General features: G+C 47.1%; 1 protein-coding gene across 1 annotated transcript in view; it reads right to left on the bottom strand.

Moving 5' to 3' along the window:
- Positions 1–10,576: 10,576 nt before the first annotated feature.
- TTPAL (alpha tocopherol transfer protein like) overlaps positions 10,577–21,512 on the bottom strand; it is a 64,430-nt gene continuing 53,494 nt past the window's right edge. The window contains exons 4-5 of the mRNA XM_063959557.1: positions 14,147–14,257; positions 10,577–11,278 (exon numbers count right to left, since the gene is read on the bottom strand). Coding sequence (XP_063815627.1) covers positions 11,003–11,278; positions 14,147–14,257 — 387 coding nt within the window. The 3' untranslated portion in view covers positions 10,577–11,002. The remainder of the gene's footprint in view (positions 11,279–14,146; positions 14,258–21,512) is intronic.

Genomic DNA, 21,512 nt, shown 5'->3' with positions numbered 1-21,512 from the left:
CCGTCCATTGGCGGGTCCACAGGGCTCGCCTAGCAGAAATAGCCATGGCGTTGGCTCTTGAACCTAACAGCCCAACGTCTCTCGCAGCATCTCTCATATATAAGGCTGCGTCTTTAATGTGACCCAAGGTCAATAAAATGCTCTATCTAGGGTGTCAATGTCAGATGACAAGTTATCTGCCCATGCTGCTACTTCGCTACATGCCCATGTCGACGCTACTGCCGGTCTGAGCAAGGCACCCGTATGTGTATAAATTGATTTTAAGGTAGTTTCCTGTCTGCGATCAGCAGGATCCTTGATGGCTGCCGTGTCCGGGGATGGTAGCGCCACCTTTTTGGACAAGCGCGTTAAAGCCTTGTCCACCCTGGGCGAGGATTCCCACTGTAACCTGTCCTGCGCTGGGGAAAGGGTACGCCATAAGAATTCTCTTGGGAATCTGCAGTTTCTTTTCTGGAGTTTCCCAAGCCTTTTCAAATAAAGTGTTCAGCTCATGAGACGGGGGGAAAGGTTACCTCAGGTTTCTTTTCCTTACACATGCATACCCACGCGTCAGGGACAGAGGGGTCATCTGTGATATGCAAAACATCTTTTATAGAAATAATCATATAATGAATACTTTTGGCTACCCTTGGGTGTAACCTCGCATCATCGTAATCGACACTGGAGTCGGGATCCGTGTCGGTATCAGTGTCTGCTACGTGGGACAGGGGACGTTTCTGAGACCCTGAAGGGCCCTCTGACACAGCCAACTTTGTTCAATCTCTTATGTAATAAAGACACATTTGCATGTAATACATTCCACATTTCCAACCAATCAGGTGTCTGCGTCGCCGACGGAGACACCACAATCATCTGCTTAACCTCCTCCTTAGATGAGCCTTCCGCTTCAGACATGCCTACACACACATACCGACACCCCCACACACTCAGGGATATATATCTATATGGAGACAGTCCCCAAATCAGGCCCTTAGGAGAGACAGAGAGAGTATGCCAGCACACACCCAGCGCCACTGGACCCTGGAATAAAATCCCAGTCAGTACAGCGCTTTTATATACAGTGCCGTCAGTGTGTGTGAATGTGGGAGCAATGGCGCGATGCGTTACCGCTGCGCGGTACCTCAGTGAAGATCAGAAGTCTTCTGCCGCCTTTGAAGTCTTCTTTCTTCTTATACTCACCCGGCTTCTATCTTCCGGCTCTGTGAGGAGGACGGCGGCGCGGCTCCGGGACGAACAACGAGGGTGAGACCTGTGTTCCGACCCTCTGGAGCTAATGGTGTCCAGTAGCCTAAGAAGCAGAGCCTATCATTTAAGTAGGTCTGCTTCTCTCCCCTCAGTCCCACGATGCAGGGAGTCTGTTGCCAGCAGTGCTCCCTGAAAATAAAAAACCTAACAAAAGTCTTTTTCAGAGAAACTCCGTAGAGCTCCCCTGCAGTGCATCCAGTCTCCTCTGGGCACAGGATCTAACTGAGGTCTGGAGGAGGGGCATAGAGGGAGGAGCCAGTGCACACCCATCTAAAGTCTTTAGAGTGTTCATGTCTCCTGCGGAGCCCGTCTATACCCCATGGTCCTCTAGGACGTAAGAGAAAAAAAAAAACCTTTCCCCCTCCTGAGCGACATAGTTTATTATATCACCCAGTGTGTATGCTGCCGCCGACGAGCGATGTGCAGCCCAGTGGGTTATCGACCCTTGGTCTCGGCCGTGCATGCAGCTCAATTTGGACTCATCGGCCAAAGCTGCATGCTCCGACCAGCCGCGGCATGACGTCACTGTGCAATATCATTAGTGATATCGCACAGTGTGTATGCCCAGCGTCGGGCAGCCTGGCCTAGGAGGGGAAACCCTAGGTGATGACACTCAGCCGCTCCGATCATTCGCAATTACAGAATGATCGCAGTGGGTGGGCGTTGGGTAGCATACTGGGCGGCCATGTCCTGCAATGGGCGGGCCCCAGGATGCATTTGAAAGGATTGCAGATTGTGCTAATAAGCAGAATCTGCAATCCTTACTCAATAAGGTCCATAGTCAGTTACTATTACTTGACCCCATTTACCTTCATTATGAGATGTTTTGAGGTTAATATTAATATTTTTTGAATACGTAGCCTTTATACTATTACTACAATCATAATATATATTATTTTATTTACGTTTTCTTATATAGCGCAGCAAATTACGTTGCGCTTTACAATATTCCCCTGTGTGTATTTATATACTGTATATGCATTTTTTTCTTTTACCTTTTATGAGCCCTCCTTGTCCCAGGCCAGTGTTGGATAACAGCAACAGCCCAAACTAAGAAGCATCTGTGTAATACATCCGGCGAGAGGATATATGAACAACAGGTCCACTGAGAGGTAGGGTCATTTAATTAAAGAAAATTTAAATATTTTTACATATTTCTTTTGGTGTTTTTTTTTTTTTTTGTGAGATCTTGGAAAGGGTATAAGTGTATCTGTTGTATGGTCATTGCATGATGGTGAGCCAGGGCTATATGTGTGTCTGTTATGTGGTCAGGGCATGATGGTGAGTGAGGGATATATGTGGGTCTGTTGTGTGGTCAGGGCATGATGGTGAGAGGGATGTGTGTATGTTGTGTGGTCAGGGCATGATGGTGAGAAGGATGTGTGTGTCTGTTGTGTGGTCAGGGCATGATGGTGAGAGGGATGTGTGTGTCTGTTGTGTGGTCTGGGCATGATGGTGAGCAAGGAATGTGTGTGTGTCTGTTGTGTGGACAGGGCATGATGGTGAGTCAGGGATGTGTGTGTGTGTCTGTTGTGTGTTCAGGGCATGATGGTGAGAGGGATATATGTGTGTCTCTTGTGTGGTCAGGGCATGATGGTGAGAGGGATATGCGTGTGTCTGTTGTGTGGTCAGGGCATGATGGTGAGAGGGATATATTTGTGTCTGTTGTGTGGTCAGGGCATGATGGTGAGCGAGGAATATGTGTGTGTCTGTTGTGTGGACAGGGCATGATGGTGAGTCAGGGATATGTGTGTGTCTGTTGGGTGGTCAGGGCATGATGGTGAGTGAGGGTATTCGTGCGTCTATTGTCTGGTCAGGGCATGACGGTGAGTGAGGGGTATTTCAGTGAGTCAGTTACAGGGTCAGGGAGTGGTGGTTAGAGGAATTACAGATGGTTACAAATGGGGTTGGGGAGTGGTGGTGAGTGAGGGGTATTTCAGTGTCTGTGGTATGGGGTCATGGAGCGATGATGAATGAGGGGTATTGTAGCGTTTGAGGGATGGTATCTGTGAGTAGTAGCAGATAATAGGTTCTGTATACAGGACTGATGGTCGACAAAGATTTAAGTGGGTGGTGAGTAAGGTAGTGTAGCACAGGCAGCAATACTTACCCCTGTGCCTACACAAAGGTGGTGTAATTTGTGCCTATCACCATAGGTGACTACCATCAGCCTACCAGAATATGTTTGCCGGGCCATATCTATCTATCTATTGTATATGTGTGGATATATATGGCCATAGCCCCATGAAGCTAGTCACACCCCTTGTAATGGCACGCAATAGGCCCTTCATAAATTTCAGCTCCAGGCCCATGTGGACCTTAATCTGGAACTCATCAGCCCCATTGTTAATCCTGCTCTGGGAACACACAGCAGCCAAAGGGTACAGCCTCCCATTAGATGTAACCTGTGTGGGAGGGCGTTTCTCGCCCAATCAGCTGTGGACTGGTTGTGATAGACCTGCTACTAACCTAATGAGAGCTCCTAGCCACGCCCAGCATTATACACACAGTCACTCTGGGCTATTAAAAATGTCTGATGGACTGACTGCTGCAGGTGGCTAATCAACTATGGTGTCACATATTACAGAGGTGTATGCGGACGTATGCACTCTGGAGGCCAGGCCGTTTTCACTAACTAGCAGTGTGTCACTTTCAGCAGGAATAACTTTGCCCACCCAAGTTAATCCTACAATTTTTATTTGCACAGATAAGGTTTAATATCATCTTTAAATAACTTTCATTTATTGACATTCTATAGGGAAAATATTTTACACAAATATTTTAACTCACAAAATATACTTAAATTCAATTCTGCAACTTGTACGGATTGCAATTAAATACAAATATTTGGTATTCTGTGTTTCAATTTTGTGCATGGCTCATAATAAAAAGAAAGCACACACAATTTTTCAATGTGCGCATATTTTTTTCCTTATTCTACAGTGAAAATGTTATTAATGTCCAGTGGCACACCTGTTACAAAATACTCTTGGGTGTCAGGGACATCTAAACTGTGTTAGCTCATGTTAACACTGGGGGTGATGTGGGAGGCTGCTCTTTGAAAACTAGCACCCCAGCAATTATTCCTGTTGTAGAAGACAGGGCAGACTAGATGGGCCATGTGGTTCTTACCTGCCCTCAAATTCTAAGGTGATCAGTGTTTTAACCATTCATAAAACAAGACGTGTAAGAACCAGTTTCCGCATACTATTGAAAGCTGTGGCACTGGCTGTTGTTGATTTAACACTCACAGCATTCTTTGCCAGCCAATTCTCAGTACAATTTCACCTTGCCAGCTCTCAGTGAAAAGTAAAAATAGGATTTTAATTACCTACCGGTAAATCCTATTCTCGTAGTCCGTAGAGGATACTGGAGTCCACATTAGTACCATGGGGTATAGACGGGTCCACTAGGAGCCTTGGGCATTTTAAGAAATCAATAGTATGCACTGGCTCCTCCCTCTATGCCCCTCCTACCAGACTCAGTCTAGACACTGTGCCCGAGGAGATGGACATATCTTGAGAGGATTTAGAAAAAGATAGTGTTGAGATTCGAACCAACACACACACACACACACACACACACACACACACACACACACACACACACACACACAAAGAAGAAAACCATGTTAACACAACATGAACAAGAACAGCAACAGCTGATCCAACAATAATACTTAACCAAGTAACCCTGCAGGAAACACCAAGCACTGGGCGGGCACCCAGTATCCTCTACGGACTACGAGAAAAGGATATACCGGTAGGTAATTAAAATCCTATTTTCTCTTACGTCCTAGAGGATACTGAGGTCCACATTAGTACCATGGGGATGTACCAAAGCTCCCAAACCGGGTGGGAGAGAGCTGAGGTTCTTGCAGAACTGATTGACCAAACTTAAGGTCCTCAGAGGCCAAGGTATCGAACTTGTAGAACTTCGCAAACGTGTTCGAACCTGACCAAGTAGCTGCTCGGCAGAGCTCTAAAGCAGACACACCCTGGGCAGCCATCCCGGAAGAACCCACCGACCGAGTAGAGTGGGCATGAACTGATTTAGGAACCAGCAAACCTGCCGTAGATTAAGCATGTTGGATAGTCAGTGTGATCCAGCGAGCAATAGACTGCTTATAAGCAGGACACCCAATTTTGGGGGGATCATAGAGCACAAACAGCGAGTCCGATTTTCTGTGACGAGCTGTCCGTTTGATATAGATTCTCAAAAGCCCTCACAACACCCAGGGGCTTTGAAGTAGAAGAGGTGTCGGTAAGCACCGGAACCACAATAGGCTGGTTGATGTGAAACACAGACACCACCTTTGGAAGAAATTGCCGACGAGTTCAATCCTCATGAAAAATCAAATAGGGGTACTTGTGAAACAAGGCCCCCAATTCCGAAACACACCGTGCTGAAGCCAAGGCCAATAGTGTGACGGTTTTCCATGTAAGAAACTTTGCATCAACCTCCTGTAAAGGCTCAAACCAATCCGATTGCAGAAAATGCAACACTACGTTAAGATCCCAAGGTGCCGTGGGAGGCACAAAGGGTGGTTGTATTTGCAGAACTCCTTTCAAGAAGGTCTAAACCTCAGGAAGGGACGCCAACGGTTTCTGGAAGAAAATAGACAAGGACGAAATCTGGACCTTTATGGAGCCCAAACGAAGACCCACATCCATACCAGACTGCAGAAAAAGCAGAAGACGACCCTGCTGAAATTTTACCGCAGGAAATTTCCTGTTCTCACACCAAGAGACATATTTTCTCCAAATCCGGTGGTAATGTTTAGATGTTACCCCTTTCTTGGCTTGGATCAAGGTAGGAATTACCTTGTCCAGAATCCCTTTCCGGGCTAGAATTTGACGCTCAACCTCCATGCCATCAAACGTAGCCACGGTAAGTCTTGATAGACGAATGGCCCCTGTTGCAGAAGATCCTCCCGAAGAGGCAGAGGCCACGGGTCCTCCAGAAGTAGTTCCAGTAGATCTGCGTACCAAGCCCTTCTTGGCCAATCCGGAGCAATAATAATTGCTTAAACCCTTTCCCTTTTTATTCTTTTCAGAATTCTTTGGATCAACAGAAGTGGTGGAAAGACATACACCATCTGGTAGACCCACGGAGTCACTAGAGCGTCCACCGGCTGTGAACTCTTGACCTGGAGCAATACTGCTGGAGCTTCTTGTTGAGACGAGAGGCCATCATGTTGATCTCCGGGTGAAGGCCCCACTCTCCCGGGTAGAGGTCATGTCTGCTGAGGAAGTCTGTTTCCCAGTTGTCCACTCCCGGAATGAAGATTGCGGACAGTGCCACGGCGTGTACATCTGCCCAGAGGAGAATCCTTGTCACCTCTGACATTGCTGTTTTGCCCTTTGTTCCGCCCTGTCGGCTTATGTACATCACCGCCGTCACATTGTCCAACTGAACCTGGATGGCTCGATTTTGAAGATGATGAGACGCCTTCTGAAGGGCGTTATATATTGCCCTTAATTCCAACACGTTGACTAGAAGAATGGCTTCCTGACTTGTCCATCTTCCTTGGAAGCGTTCCCCTTGGGTGACTGCTCCCCACCCTCTGAGGCTTGCATCCGTGGTTAGCAGAGTCCAATTTTGTATCACGAACCTTTGGCCCTCGGTCAGGTGAGAAGTTTGTTGCCACCACAGAAGAGAAATCCTGGCACTTGGGGACAGACAGATCCTCTGGCACATGTGTAGATGTGATCCGGACCATTTGTCCAGAAGATCCAGCTGGAAGGGTCTTGCGTGAAACCTTCCGTACTACTTTCCCAGGAGGCAAATGCACAGATGTACCGATATCCGCGGCGGCCGTAGGATGTCCCTTGCCATTGACTGAATTACCAATGCCTTTTCCAGAGGAAGGAACACCTTCTGTACCTACGTATCCAGTATCATCCCTAGGAACGGAAGCCTCTGTGTTGGTTCCAGGTGAGATTTTCCCTGGACGGTGCTTTTATCAGTAGATCGTCCAGGCACGGTATTATGTTCACTCCCTGCTTGCGGAGGAGAAACATCATCTCCACCATAACCTTGGTAAACACCCTTGGTGCCATGGAGAGCCCAAAGGGCAGGGCCTGGAACTGGTAGTGACAGTCCTGCAACGCAAACCTTAGATAAGCCTGATGAGGCGGCCAAATCGTTATATGAAGGTACGCATCCTTGATATCCAGAGACACTAGGAATTCTCCCTCCTCCAGACGCGAGATCACCGCTCTCAGCGACTCCATCTTGAAATTGAACACCCGTAAATACGGGTTCAGTGACTTTAGGTTTTAAATGGGTGTTACCAAAGCATCCTGTTTCGGTACCACAAATAGGTTGGAATAGAAACCCTTGTTTTGTAGGTGAAGTGGAACTGGAACAGAGTCTGTACCAGTTTTTGAATTGCTGCTTGTAAGGTGATACTTGCTTCGGATGAAGCTGGTAAGCCGGATTTGAAGAATCTGAGGTGGGAGTTCCTGAAACTACAGTCTGTAGCCCTGGACGATAAGATCTTTTACCAATGGATCCAGGCTTGAGGTGGTCCATACGTGACTGACATATCGTAACTGGGTTCCCACCTGCCTGTTGACCAGGCAGTGCAGTCCACCATCATGCTGAAGGCTTTGCGGAAGCAGAACCGGAAGTCTGATCCTGTGAGACTGTATTTGCAGGTTTTCTGGGTTTATCTCTATTGCCTTTAAAGGCAGTAGAAGAACCCTTGGCCTTACCTTTAAACTTCACCGTCCGAAAGGATTGCAACGTTGGCGCAGAATAGGATTTCCTAGCCGGGGGTGCTGCGAAAGTAAGGTATGTAGACTTAACGGCTGTAGCCTTGGATATCTACGTATCCAGTTCATATCCAAAAAGGGCTTCACCTGTGAAAGGTGGGCTTTCTATGCCTTTCCTGGAGTCCGCAGTCCACTGGCGTAGCCACAAGTCCCTGCGTGCCGTCACTGCCATGCAGTGGTGCGTGCATTGAGTAAACCAATTTCCTTTATGGACTCCAGCATAAAGTTAGCAGAATCCTGTTTATGCTGTAGGAGTAAAATAATCTCCCCTCTGGACAAGGAATCTGACCTGTTAATTAGATTACCAGACCACTTTGCAATGGCCCTAGTGATCCATGCACAAGCTATAGTGGGTCTTTGGGCCACCCTCGCCGCAGTGTACAGAGATTTGAGAGTGGTCTCATTTTTGTGGTCTGCAGCATCCTTCAACGAAGTTGTGCCAGGAACCGGTAAAACAATCTTACGTCACAGCCTAGAAACTGACGCGTTCACTATCGGCGAGTTTTCCCATTTTTTCCTGTCATCCTGAGGAAACGGGAAGGATGTAATCAACTGTTTTGGAATCTGAAATTTCCTGTCAGGATTAACCCAAGTTGCTTCAAAAAGGGAATTTAATTGGAAGCAGGAAAAGTAGCAGAGGATTTCTTTGTTTTACACTTAGAGGACGAGGAGGAATCCTTTTTTTAACACCTTGTCAGGAATATGCAAAACCTCTCTTATATAGCTTCAATCAGGGCCTGCATTCCCTGTGCTAAAGCTGCATCCCCACCCCCACCAAGTCCACCTCCCCCTCCTCTGGGTCTGATACATCATCTTCGGTATCAGCCTGCATGATTTGGGCCAGAGTACGTTTCTGTGGACAAACAGCAGGGGTCTGAGACACCAGAACGACTACTGAATCTCTATTCATCAAACCATCTACAGATTGCCTTAAGTATTGCGTCTCCTTCTCATTTTGGGATAATTTATTTGAAATATTTGAAATCATCCCTTTTAATGAATCTAGCCATACTGGTTCAGATCCACCAGCCTGAGAATGTGTACTATACTGAGTACACTGTAATGATCCCCCCAATTGAGAAAAGCTCTCTGCTGTGCATGATACACAATCCTTTGACATGATAATGCAAAAGAACACACACCCCTACAGTGAGGAATAGGTTAAAAGCACAGTGAACCCACACAGAGCCCTTCTAGGGAGACGCAGAGAAATGGAGCCAGCCACACAGCGCCTCTATAGCTAAGGTATAGACCTAGCTGGGTCCCCCTAACCCCCCCCCCCCCCCCCCTCGCTATGACCCCATGGTACCACTTTGGAGTCCGCGTGGTGGAGCTGCGCCATCCAGTCAAGCTGCCTGTGTAAGCTTGCAGAAAGGAAATGGCGTTGGTGAGCCGCTGGATCCGCCCCTTAATGGCACGCGGCCTTTCCGCTTTTATACTGGCTGAGGTAACTTGAATTAAAAGTGTTACAGTGGGTTAGAACCCCTGTAAACAGTGCCAGTAGTGGGTAATAAGCATGGCTTCAGCCGCCCCTCACAGCGGTCACTACAGTGTCCCTGAAGCCGGAGCACAGCGTGCATACAGCGCTGCGCTCTACCCTCATGCCGCCATTACAGACGGTTACCCGCTAACCGGGACGCCGGCCACCTACTCACCACTCTTCAGGCTCTGTTAGGGGTGGCGGCGTGCTACGGGTCTGTACGCTCGCCGTGGTGGGGCTTACGAATAGGACCCTCAGGAGTGTCCTGTCAGCGGGGAACGGGACCATTAACCCTAGACAGGTTGGCCCGTTCCCCCCCCCCTAAGTCCCACGAAGCAGGCAGTCTGGTGCCAGCCAGAGCTGCCTGAAAATAATAAAAAATAAAATAAATGCCGAAAACTCTTCAGGAGCTTCCCAAGCGTTAACCGCTCCTCCGGGCACATTTTCTAAACTGAGTCTGGTAGGAGGGCATAGAGGGAGGAGCCAGTGCACACTATTGATTTCTTAAAGTGCCCAAGGCTCCTAGTGGACCCGTCTATACCCCATGGTACTAATGTGGACCCCCAGTATCCTCTAGGACGTAAGAGAAAAGTCCGGGTTATTGTTCGGTCTAGCCCAACATCCATCTAGAATGGTGACTGAATCTATACCCCTAGTAAGATATGGACATACTGTACATCTCTGGGCATATTACTTGACAAGTTTTTTTTTTAGAGAAGTCACATAAAAAGCATGGAACAATATAGAGCTTATCATTCATCACATATAGGGCATTTAATACAAGCTAACCTGAGCACCAATGTGAAAAATGCATACACGTTAACACTAGGGTCAAAGTGTGAAAGATAAATACTGTAAAATTTATATATATATATTTATATATATTATATTATATTATATATTAGTAAATCAATATTTAAAAAAAAATAATGGAAAGTGCTTTGAATATTTGGGTCTTTCCATTCCAGCTCTAAAGTAAAGCTGACAAATAGGAGATTTGTTTACTCAGGAATTTGGCAATTATATGAATTACAGAATGAACAGTAATACAATTAAAATAAGAATAATAAAAAAGGAAACAAGGCGTACATTTAATTGGAGACTTTCCTACAAGTCTGTTCCAACACAAAAATACTATTAACCTTTTCAGACAGAAATCCCGGCAATATACCGGCATTTCAGTGCCGAGTCGTTTTGCCAGTCTCTGCCTTGACCCCCGTCCCCCCACCCCCCCTCTCTTTCACACAGAGAAGGAAATTACAGAGTCAAGAATTTCTATCCGGTAATTTGCGGATCAACATGGATATTTTGTCTGTGTGAAAGGGTCAACCAAGGCAGAAATTCCTTGGTTTCTGACCCTGGTAAATTCCTGGGTCGAAGTCCCGCTAATCTCAACCCAGGTTGACCCTTTTACACAGAAAAAAGACCCGTGTTTATCTGCAAATTACCGGGTAGAACTGCTTCACCCGGTAATGTGATTTTCTGTGTGAAAGGGGTATTAGTAACAATAAAGCTGGGATTTAACCCCACGCGCAGACTCCTCACATTGCAAGTAGTCCGATTCAGCATCGTTAATTACAAACCCCTGCAGTGAGCCATCTCGTGTGAGGACAGCCTGGTCAAAGTTTTGCGCAAAGTCATTTTCAGATGCCAAAAGGATTTGGTTCCATGCTGATGTATCCAGTTTCCCTGCAGTGCCTCCATATTCCTCTGGCAAGATGGCTTTGGGTACATTGTGATGAAGAGAGTTTAAGTCTGACCCATGCAGGAAAAACTGAAAGTAAAGAGGATACAAATGAAAGCTGTGCAGAGGCAACAGCTTTGGTTAAATGATCACCAGTAACCAATAACATAATTTGCAACTACACTTCTCATTATTCTCTGCTTGCCATACGTGTATAGTTGCATAATAGTACAATGTACAGTATATACAGTATAACATTTCTGTTTTCTAGTTAAAGGAATTAATTTGATGCAACAACAACATTGCTGTTCATATCTGGAAAATCTATATTAGTAATGCTTACTGCACACACAGGATCGCAGTCACTTGCGTGGCCACGTTTGAGGACACTCTGCCGCTGAAACACATGGGTGCCTATGAGCGTCCCCATGGAAAAGGACTGCTCACATAGGCTGGTATTCCCAATAATTTTTCGCACACAAAACAAAAAAGACGATTTTTGACCGAATGTCATTATCAGGCTATTTAATTAAAGCCCATTTTTTTCGGGAGAAAAATGTTCTGTTTTCATGAGCGGACACATGGGATCCAGGATAAGTATTCGGACCCATGTGTTATCTCGAAGTCTCTGAAGGCTGCATATTGGGGATTATGCTATGCGTGCCTGAGGCACCAGAAGCATGATCCCCGATAAATGCCCATTATCTGGGCAAACTGAATATCCCCTGTCGAATCAATTTGCTGTGGTCAATTACCACAGCTAATTGAATACCCCCCATAGTGTAAAAGTGTTCTTATTCCAACTGCACTAACAACCTCAAAATTGAGAATATTATCATCAAGCATTGTGTTTTAAGCACTAGACTAGAACAATCTCAGCCAAATTGGAACGACATATCGGCTGTTCAGTGTGTACCCGCAATTGCACGCTCCCATGGGTTGTTAACAGTGTCTTCTGATAGGCACTGCTGCAGCAGCAGACATCGCTAACAATGCATCTGTATCTAGCACTGATAGTACAGCCCGAGATAAAGCTTAATAGCAATGTACAGTTAAAACACAAATAAATATTTGGAAAATCAACAAGATAAACGGTGTCACCCTGAGCTCATGTGAGCACTCAGAGGGCTGAAAGCTGGTAAGCAGATGTCACAGACTAAAGGTGGGTACACACTGACAGATATCAACTGATCGGCAGATATATCTATGGACAGATCGGGCAGTGTGTTGAGCATACACACTGTCCGATCAGTCGGTGACTGATGTCATGAACTGGGCGGGCGTGTGTTCAGCTGTCAATCACCGCCGGCTGCCGCAGCATGTGTATGGGCGGTCGGCCGACCGCCCGTACACACACAGCAACGCGCCAATATATCGGTAGATATATTGGCCATCGGCTGTGCTACGGGGCCGACGCGATATGTCTGAACGACGGAGTTCACAGACATATCGGCCGTACACACTGGCCGACGGACCCGCGATATATCGCCCGTTCAAGAGAACGGCCGATATATCGCATAGTGTGTACCCACCTTGAGAATGCTTCTACCAGTACATGGTTGTTCACTCTCATGAATAGTTAGTAATATTAACAGACTGTAGATGGCTAATTTCATGTTGGCATGGTAAAAAGAATAAACACTATACAGCTGTAACTCTAATGTAGGTATAATTATGTTTTGCCGGTTCAGATATCATATTCTCACGCTGCATGTCCCAACAACACAGCCTATGTTGGCAGCATCTCATTTACAAGCTCACAGCCAAAGAAAATGGGAAGAAAGAATGTGTGATATATACAGTGAGAAGGAGAGCTGTAAATTCTAATTAGGCAGAGAGTACTGCAATATATCACAGAGAAGACAAAATATGGTGAGTGAATATCCCATTGCTGTGATAGAAAGGGATCAAAACACAGTGCGATGCAGCTTGCACTCTGATCTAAAGTTGCTGGAGAAAGCTCCAGCACAACAGCAGGAACAATGTATGCAAGTTCACAATGTGCACAGGTTCCAGAAATAGATTAGTGTTGCTCGACCACTAACCAGCCGGAGCAGGATATACAAGTTTTGCAAATTGAACAGTATCACTTTCTTTCCGGATAGACGGCTTGGTAGCATAGGCTAACATGCTCAAGGTACTGTACCAATCAGCCTTAATGCATTTCTCTGAGGTGCAACCCGCGTTTTCAGCAGAAGTCTGTGCATGGCTCTCGCTATTCTGCACTCGAATTCCCTCCAGCAACTTCAGATCTTCGTATATGCCACAGTCTCTTAACGGATTCAGTATTACATACCGGCGGCCAGGATGCCTGACGTCACTATACAGACAGTAGCATCGCCAAAGGTTATATGGGTGTCGTGGAAACCCACGGAGGAAGAAGAGCCTGTCACGCCGGTATTCCGGCGTCTGTATAGTGAACGCCGGGATCCCGACCGGCGATATGCTACCCGCTTCCCCTGTTAACACCTTGTCACTATACTATAGGAAGATCTCACGTTAACATATCATGGAAATTTCAGAAAGGATTCCACATCAATACATTTGGTCATGTAATTTCCATAATCTGTGGAACAACTACATATGTGACAGTTTTGCCTTGTAGGGACTTTATCCCAGAATATTTCGATTTCAAGTTTAATAAACACTTATTTGTAACGGGATATTGACTCACCACATTCTGTGGCAAACCAAAGCACTCTTACATTTTCTTTGTACTGTTCAATAGAGACCTACTAAAGTACTTTGACTGAGTCCTCCTCCACACACACTACAACCAGTGGCGTCATCGGGCTCCTGGCTTCAGGTAAGAGAAGTCCCGGGGGGGCCAGGTTAATTTATGATGCTGGAGAGTATATTTTCCCCCAAGCCATGCAACTAAAGCCTTGAGTACATGATCCAGCCCCATTTCAATGCTGAAAATATAGTTGCAATATAAGCAAAAAATAATTCACTTACCCGCTTAACTATTTTTTCTTTCAAAAATGGCCTTAGTATAGCGAAAATACCTTTAAATATCCTTGGTTCATTTATAACATTAACAGCCTTTATCCTAATTGGAAAACCATCCTGTTGTACACACAAAAACAAATAACTGCATTAGATGAGAGAGCAGATTATCAGATATGTCTATGTCTGGGGCAGAGCAAGGTGGAGAATATCAGTCTTAAGGCCCATACACACTAGCCGATTTTTGAGCTCACAGTAGCTCACTTTTGGCATTTTGAGTTACTTTGAGCTCAAACTCGGCCAGTGTGTATGGCCGGGTGGTGAGCGCTGATGCGTGCTCCCGCATAATCGCTGGCCGCCACCATCTGTCAGGCTGTTTTACCAGCCGAGTGAACCAGTCTCCTACTGTCGAAAGTGGTTCACCCCCTGTGAACATCGCTGGGCACAGTGAAAATCGCTCAGTATGTATGCACCGAGCCATGTTCCTGCCAGCGATGTTCACATCATCGCGCAGCATACACACTGGGCAAAAACACCCAGGGCGAAATGTAATAGAGTGAGAGTTTCAGAAGGTGAGAGATTTGGTAAGGTTTTTCAGTTTTTTTTTTTTTTTAAGTGGCAATCATTTACACTGCAAAACCAGGTTGAGCTTGCTGTGTATATGATTGCCACTTTAAAAAAAACCCTGAAAAACCTTACCAAATCTCTCACTTTTTGAAACACTCAATCTATTACATTTGGCCCGCAGTGTGTATGGACTTTTACATTGGCTTTCAGTAGACACGCACAGTGGGGCTGATGTATTAAGCCAGGAGAAGTGAAAGCAGTGATAAGTGGAAGGTGATAACACACCAGCCAATCATTACAGGTTTGAAAAATAAGAATTTACTTACCGATAATTCTATTTCTCGTAGTCCGTAGTGGATGCTGGGACTCCGTCAGGACCATGGGGAATAGCGGCTCCGCAGGAGACAGGGCACAAAAGTAAAAACTTTATGATCAGGTGGTGTGCACTGGCTCCTCCCCCTATGACCCTCCTCCAAGCCTCAGTTAGGATACTGTGCCCGGACGAGCGTACACAATAAGGAAGGATTTTGAATCCCGGGTAAGACTCATACCAGCCACACCAATCACACTGTACAACCTGTGATCTGAACCCAGTTAACAGCATGATAACAGCGGAGCCTCTGCAAAGATGGCTCACAACAAGAATAACCCGATTTTTGTAACAATAACTATGTACAAGTATTGCAGACAATCCGCACTTGGGATGGGCGCCCAGCATCCACTACGGACTACGAGAAATAGAATTATCGGTAAGTAAATTCTTATTTTCTCTGACGTCCTAGTGGATGCTGGGACTCCGTCAGGACCATGGGGATTATACCAAAGCTCCCAAACGGGCGGGAGAGTGCGGATGACTCTGCAGCACCGAATGAGAGAACTCCAGGTCCTCCTCAGCCAGGGTATCAAATTTGTAGAATTTTGCAAACGTGTTTGCTCCTGACCAAGTAGCAGCTCGGCAAAGTTGTAAAGCCGAGACCCCTCGGGCAGCCGCCCAAGATGAGCCCACCTTCCTTGTGAAATGGGCATTTACATATTTTGGCTGTGGCAGGCCTGCCACAGAATGTGCAAGCTGAATTGTACTACACATCCAACTAGCAATAGTCTGCTTAGAAGCAAGAGCACCCAGTTTGTTGGGTGCATACAGGATAACAGCAAGTCAGTTTTCCTGACTCCAGCCGTCCTGGAAACCTATATTTTCAGGGCCCTGACAACATCTAGCAACTTGGAGTCCTCCAAGTCCCTAATAGCCGCAGGTACCACAATAAACTGGTTCAGTTGAAACGCTGACACCACCTTAGGGAGAAACTGGGGACGAGTCCGCAGCTCTGCCCTGTCCGAATGGACAATCAGATATGGGCTTTTGTGAGACAAAGCCACCAATTCTGACACTCGCCTGGCCGAGGCCAGGGCCAACCGCATGGTCACTTTTCATGTGAGATATTTCAAATCCACAGATTTGAGCGGTTTAAAATGTGATTTGAGGAATCCCAGAACTACGTTGAGATCCCACAGTGCCACTGGAGGCACAAAAGGGGGTTGTATATGCAGTACTCCCTTGACAAACTTCTGGACTTCAGGAAGTGAAGCCAATTTTTTCTGGAAGAAAATTGACAGGGCCGAAATTTGAACCTTAACGGACCCCAATTTGAGGCCCATAGACACTCCTGTTTGCAGGAAATGCAGGAATCGACCGAGTTGAAATTTCTTCGTGGGGCCTTCCTGGCCTCACACCACGCAACATATTTTCGCCACATGTGGTGATAATGTTGTGCAGTCACCTCCTTCCTGGCTTTGACCAGGGTAGGAATGACCTCTTCCGGAATGCCTTTTTCCCTTAGGATCCGGCGTTCCACCGCCATGCCGTCAAACGCAGCCGCGGTAAGTCTTGGAACAGACATGGTACTTGCTGAAGCAAGTCCCTTCTTAGCGGCAGAGGCCATGAGTCCTCTGCGAGCATTTCTTGAAGTTCCGGGTACCAAGTCCTTCTTGGGCAATCCGGAGCCACGAGTATAGTTCTTACTCCTCTACGTCTTATAATTCTCAGTACCTTGGGTATGAGAAGCAGAGGAGGGAACACATACACCGACTGGTACACCCACTGTGTTACCAGAACGTCCCCAGCTATTGCCTGAGGGTCTCTTGACCTGGCGCAATACCTGTCCAGTTTTTTGTTCAGGCGGGACGCCATCATGTCACCTTTGGTCTTTCCCAACGGTTCACAATCATGTGGAAGACTTCCCGATGAAGTCCCCACTCTCCCGGGTGGAGGTCGTGCCTGCTGAGGAAGTCTGCTTCCCAGTTGTCCACTCCCGGAATGAACACTGCTGACAGTGCTATCCCATGATTTTCCGCCCAGCGAAGAATCTTTGCAGTTTCTGCCATTTCCCTCCTGCTTCTTGTGCCGCCCTGTCTGTTTACGTGGGCGACTGCCGTGATGTTGTCCCACTGGATCAATACCGGCTGACCTTGAAGCAGAGGTCTTGCTAAGCTTAGAGCATTGTTTTATGTGGAGAGAAGTCTCCAGACTTGATCACACTCCCTAGAAATTTTTTCCCTGTGTGACTGCTCCCCAGCCTCTCCGGCTGGCATCCGTGGTCACCAGGACCCAGTCCTGAATGCCGAATCTGCGGCCTTTTAGTAGATGAGCACTCTGCAGCCACCGCAGAAGAAACACCCTTGTCCTTGGAGACAGGGTTATCCGCTGATGCATCTGAAGATGCGATCCGGACCATTTTTCCAGCAGATCCCACTGAAAAGTTCTTGCGTGAAATCTGCCGAATGGAATCTCTTCGTAAGAAGCCACCATTTTTCCCAGGACCCTTGTGCAATGATGCACTGACACTTTTCCTGGTTTTAGGAGGTTCCTGACTAGCTCGGATAACTCCCTTGCTTTCTTCTCCGGGAGAAACACCCTTTTCTGGACTGTGTCCAGAATCATCCCTAGGAACAGCAAATTGTCGTCGGAAAGAGCTGCGGTTTTGGAATATTTAGAATCCACCCATGCTGTCGTAGAACTACTTGAGATAGTGCTACTCCGACCTCCAACTGTTCTCTGGACCTTGCCCTTATCAGGATATCGTCCATTTTCTTTGAAGAAGAATCATCATTTCGGCCATTACCTTGGTAAAGACCCGGGGTGCCGTGGACAATCCAACCGGCATCGTCTGAAACTGATAGTGACAGTTCTGTACCACGAACCTGAGGTACCCTTGGTGAGAAGGGCAAATTGGGACATGGAGGAAGCATCCCTGATGTCCCGGGACACCATATAGTCCCCTTCTTCCTGGTTCGCTATCACTGCTCTGAGTGACTCCATCTTGATTTGAACCTTTGTATGTAAGTGTTCAAATATTTCAGATTTAGAATAGGTCTCACCAAGCCGTCTGGCTTCAGTACCACAATATAGTGTGGAATAATACCCCTTTCCTTGTTGTAGGAGGAGTACTTTGATTATCACCTGCTGGGAATACAGCTTGTGAATTGTTTCCAATACTGCCTCCCTGTCGGAGGGAGACGTTGGTAAAGCAGACTTCAGGAACCTGCGAGGGGGAGACGTCTCGAATTTCCAATCAGTACCCCTGGGATACTACTTGTAGGATCCAGGGGTCCTGTACGGCCCCAGCGTCATGCTGAGGACTTGGCAGAAGCGGTGGAGGGCTTCTGTTCTTGGGAATGGGCTGCCTGCTGCAGTCTTCTTCCCTTTCCTCTATCCCTGGGCAGATATGACTGGCCTTTTGCCCGCTTGCCCTTATGGGGACGAAAGGACTGAGGCTGAAAAGACGGTGTCTTTTTCTGGTTAGATGTGACTTAGGGTAAAAAAAGGTGGATTTTCCAGCTGTTGCCGTGGCCACCAGGTCCGATGGACCGACCCCAAATAACTCCTCCCCTTTATACGGCAATACTTCCATGTGCCGTTTGGAATCTGCATCACCTGACCACTGTCGTGTCCATAAACATCTTCTGGCAGATATGGACATCGCACTTACTCTTGATGCCAGAGTGCAAATATCTCTCTGTGCTCTATAGTCAATAAAATACTGTCCCTGTCAAGGGTATCAATATTTTCAGTCAGGGAATCCGACCAAGCCACCCCAGCACTGCACATCCAGGCTGAGGCGATAGCTGGTCGCAGTATAACACCAGTATGTGTGTATATACTTTTTAGGATATTTTCCAGCCTCCTATCAGCTGGCTCCTTGAGGGCGGCCGTATCTGGAGACGGCAACGCCACTTGTTTTGATAAGCGTGTGAGCGCCTTATCCACCCTAAGGGGTGTTTCCCAACGCGCCCTAACTTCTGGCGGGAAAGGGTATACCGCCAATAATTTTCTATCGGGGGAAACCCACGCATCATCACACACTTCATTTAATTTATCTGATTCAGGAAAAACTACATGTAGTTTTTTCACACCCACATAATACCCTTTTTTGTGGTACTTGTAGTATCAGAAATATGTAACACCTCCTTCATTGCCCTTAACATGTAACGTGTGGCCCTAAAGGAAAATACGTTTGTTTCTTCACCGTCGACACTGGAGTCAGTGTCCGTGTCTGTGTCTATGTCGACCGACTGAGGTAAATGGGCGTTTTAAAGCCCCTGACGGTGTTTGAGACGCCTGGACAGGTACTAATTTGTTTGCCGGCCGTCTCATGTCGTCAACCGACCTTGAAGCGTGTTGACATTATCACGTAATTCCTTAAATAAGCCATCCATTCCGGTGTCGACTCCCTAGAGAGTGACATCACCATTACAGGCAATTGCTCCGCCTCCTCACCAACATCGTCCTCATACATGTCGACACACACGTACCGACACACAGCACACACACAGGGAATGCTCTGATAGAGGACAGGACCCCACTAGCCCTTTGGGGAGACAGAGGGAGAGTTTGCCAGCACACACCAAAACGCTATAATTATACAGGGACAACCTTTATATAAGTGTTTTCCCTTATAGCATCTTAATATATAATCATATCGCCAAATAAGTGCCCCCCCTCTCTGTTTTAACCCTGTTTCTGTAGTGCAGTGCAGGGGAGAGCCTGGGAGCCTTCCCACCAGCAGTTCTGTGAGGGAAAATGGCGCTGTGTGCTGAGGAGATAGGCCCCGCCCCCTATTCCGGCGGGCTCTTCTCCCGGTTTTTCTGAGACCTGGCAGGGGTGAAATACATCCATATAGCCTCAGGGACTATATGTGATGTATTCTTTTTAGCCAGAAAGGTATTAACATTGCTGCCCAGGGCGCCCCCCCCAGCGCCCTGCACCCTCAGTGACCGCCGGTGTGAAGTGTGCCTGAGCGCAATGGCGCACAGCTGCAGTGCTGTGCGCTACCTCATGAAGACTGAAAAGCCTTCAGCCGCCGGTTTCTGGACCTCTTCTTACTTCGGCATCTGCAAGGGGGTCGGCGGCGCGGCTCCGGTGACCCATCCAGGCTGTACCTGTGATCGTCCCTCTGGAGCTAGTGTCCAGTAGCCTAAGAAGCAAATCCATCCTGCACGCAGGTGAGTTCACTTCTTCTCCCCTAGGTCCCTCGTTGCAGTGAGCCTGTTGCCAGCAGGACTCACTGAAAATAATAAAACTATCAAAACTTTTACTCTAAGCAGCTCTTTATGAGAGCCACCTAGATTGCACCCTGCTCGGACGGGCACAAAAACCTAACTGAGGCTTGGAGGAGGGTCATAGGGGGAGGAGCCAGTGCACACCACCTGATCCTAAAGCTTTTACTTTTGTGCCCTGTCTCCTGCGGAGCCGCTATTCCCCATGGTCCTGACGGAGTCCCAGCATCCACTAGGACGTCAGAGAAAAATGGCAGTTAGGAGCTGACTGGCTGGTTATCACCTTCCACTTAGCACTGTTTATCACTTTTCCAGGCTAAATACATCTGCCCCACTATCTCCAATGAGTGTCATGAGGGAACAAGTCCTCCCCTCTTATGAGGTACAGTTATGATGTAACAGAACCAAACTATACAAGGTCTTTGTTATGTAAGGTCAACCTTTCAAATCACATATGCAGCAACAAATATGTTAAAGAGGTCTATTACAAGCTAGAGAGGATTTTGGTACTTACCGATAAATCCATCTCTCTGAATCCACTCTGGGACACTGGAGTTAGTCAGCTAGGGTGTGAAGATTGCAGACCGGAAATAGCACAATGTAGTTATAAAAAAAATTCACAGCTGGCTTCCCCCCCCCATCCAAACCCGATTGGAGAAATCTCAACAATCTAGCAAGTCGGAATTCTCTAGGTTTCCAACCCTTAAGTTGGCACCAGTCCATGTATTTCTTCCAAATCCTACCAACATAGTGGGAATAGCTGATTTTGGGATACCCTTTTCCCTTAAAATCCTGCTTTCAAGAACCACGCCGTCAAACCTAGGCAGTTCAGATCTAGGTGCAGGAATAGGCCCTGTGACAGCAGATCCCCCCTCTGCGGTAGCTTCCAAGGCACATCCGCCAGAATACTCTTCAGATCTGAGTACCAACTCCTGCAAGGCCAGTCTGGGGCTTTTAAAATTACCCATGCTCTTTCCGGTTTCACCTTTTTTAACACTCTTGGCAATAAGGGAAACGGTGGAAATATGTATACCAGGTTGTAGTTCCAGTGAATCGCTAGTGCGTCCACTGCTTCTGCTGCTGGGTCCCGCGTCCTGTCCACATAACTCGGCAGTTGATGGTTGTGTCGAGAGGCCATTAGATCTATCTGTGGTAAGCCCCATCTTTGTACCACTGCGTCGAAGAACTTAAGGGTGCAGGCTCCACTCTCCTGGGTGCATATCCTGATGGCTGAGGTTGTCTGCCTCCCAATTGT

Source organism: Pseudophryne corroboree, chromosome 3, assembly GCF_028390025.1.
Source record: "Pseudophryne corroboree isolate aPseCor3 chromosome 3, aPseCor3.hap2, whole genome shotgun sequence".
In the NCBI taxonomy this organism is placed as follows: Eukaryota; Metazoa; Chordata; class Amphibia; order Anura; family Myobatrachidae; genus Pseudophryne; species Pseudophryne corroboree.
The sequence above is the reverse complement of the archived record's forward strand: the minus strand, read 5'-3'. Positions and strand labels throughout refer to the sequence as shown.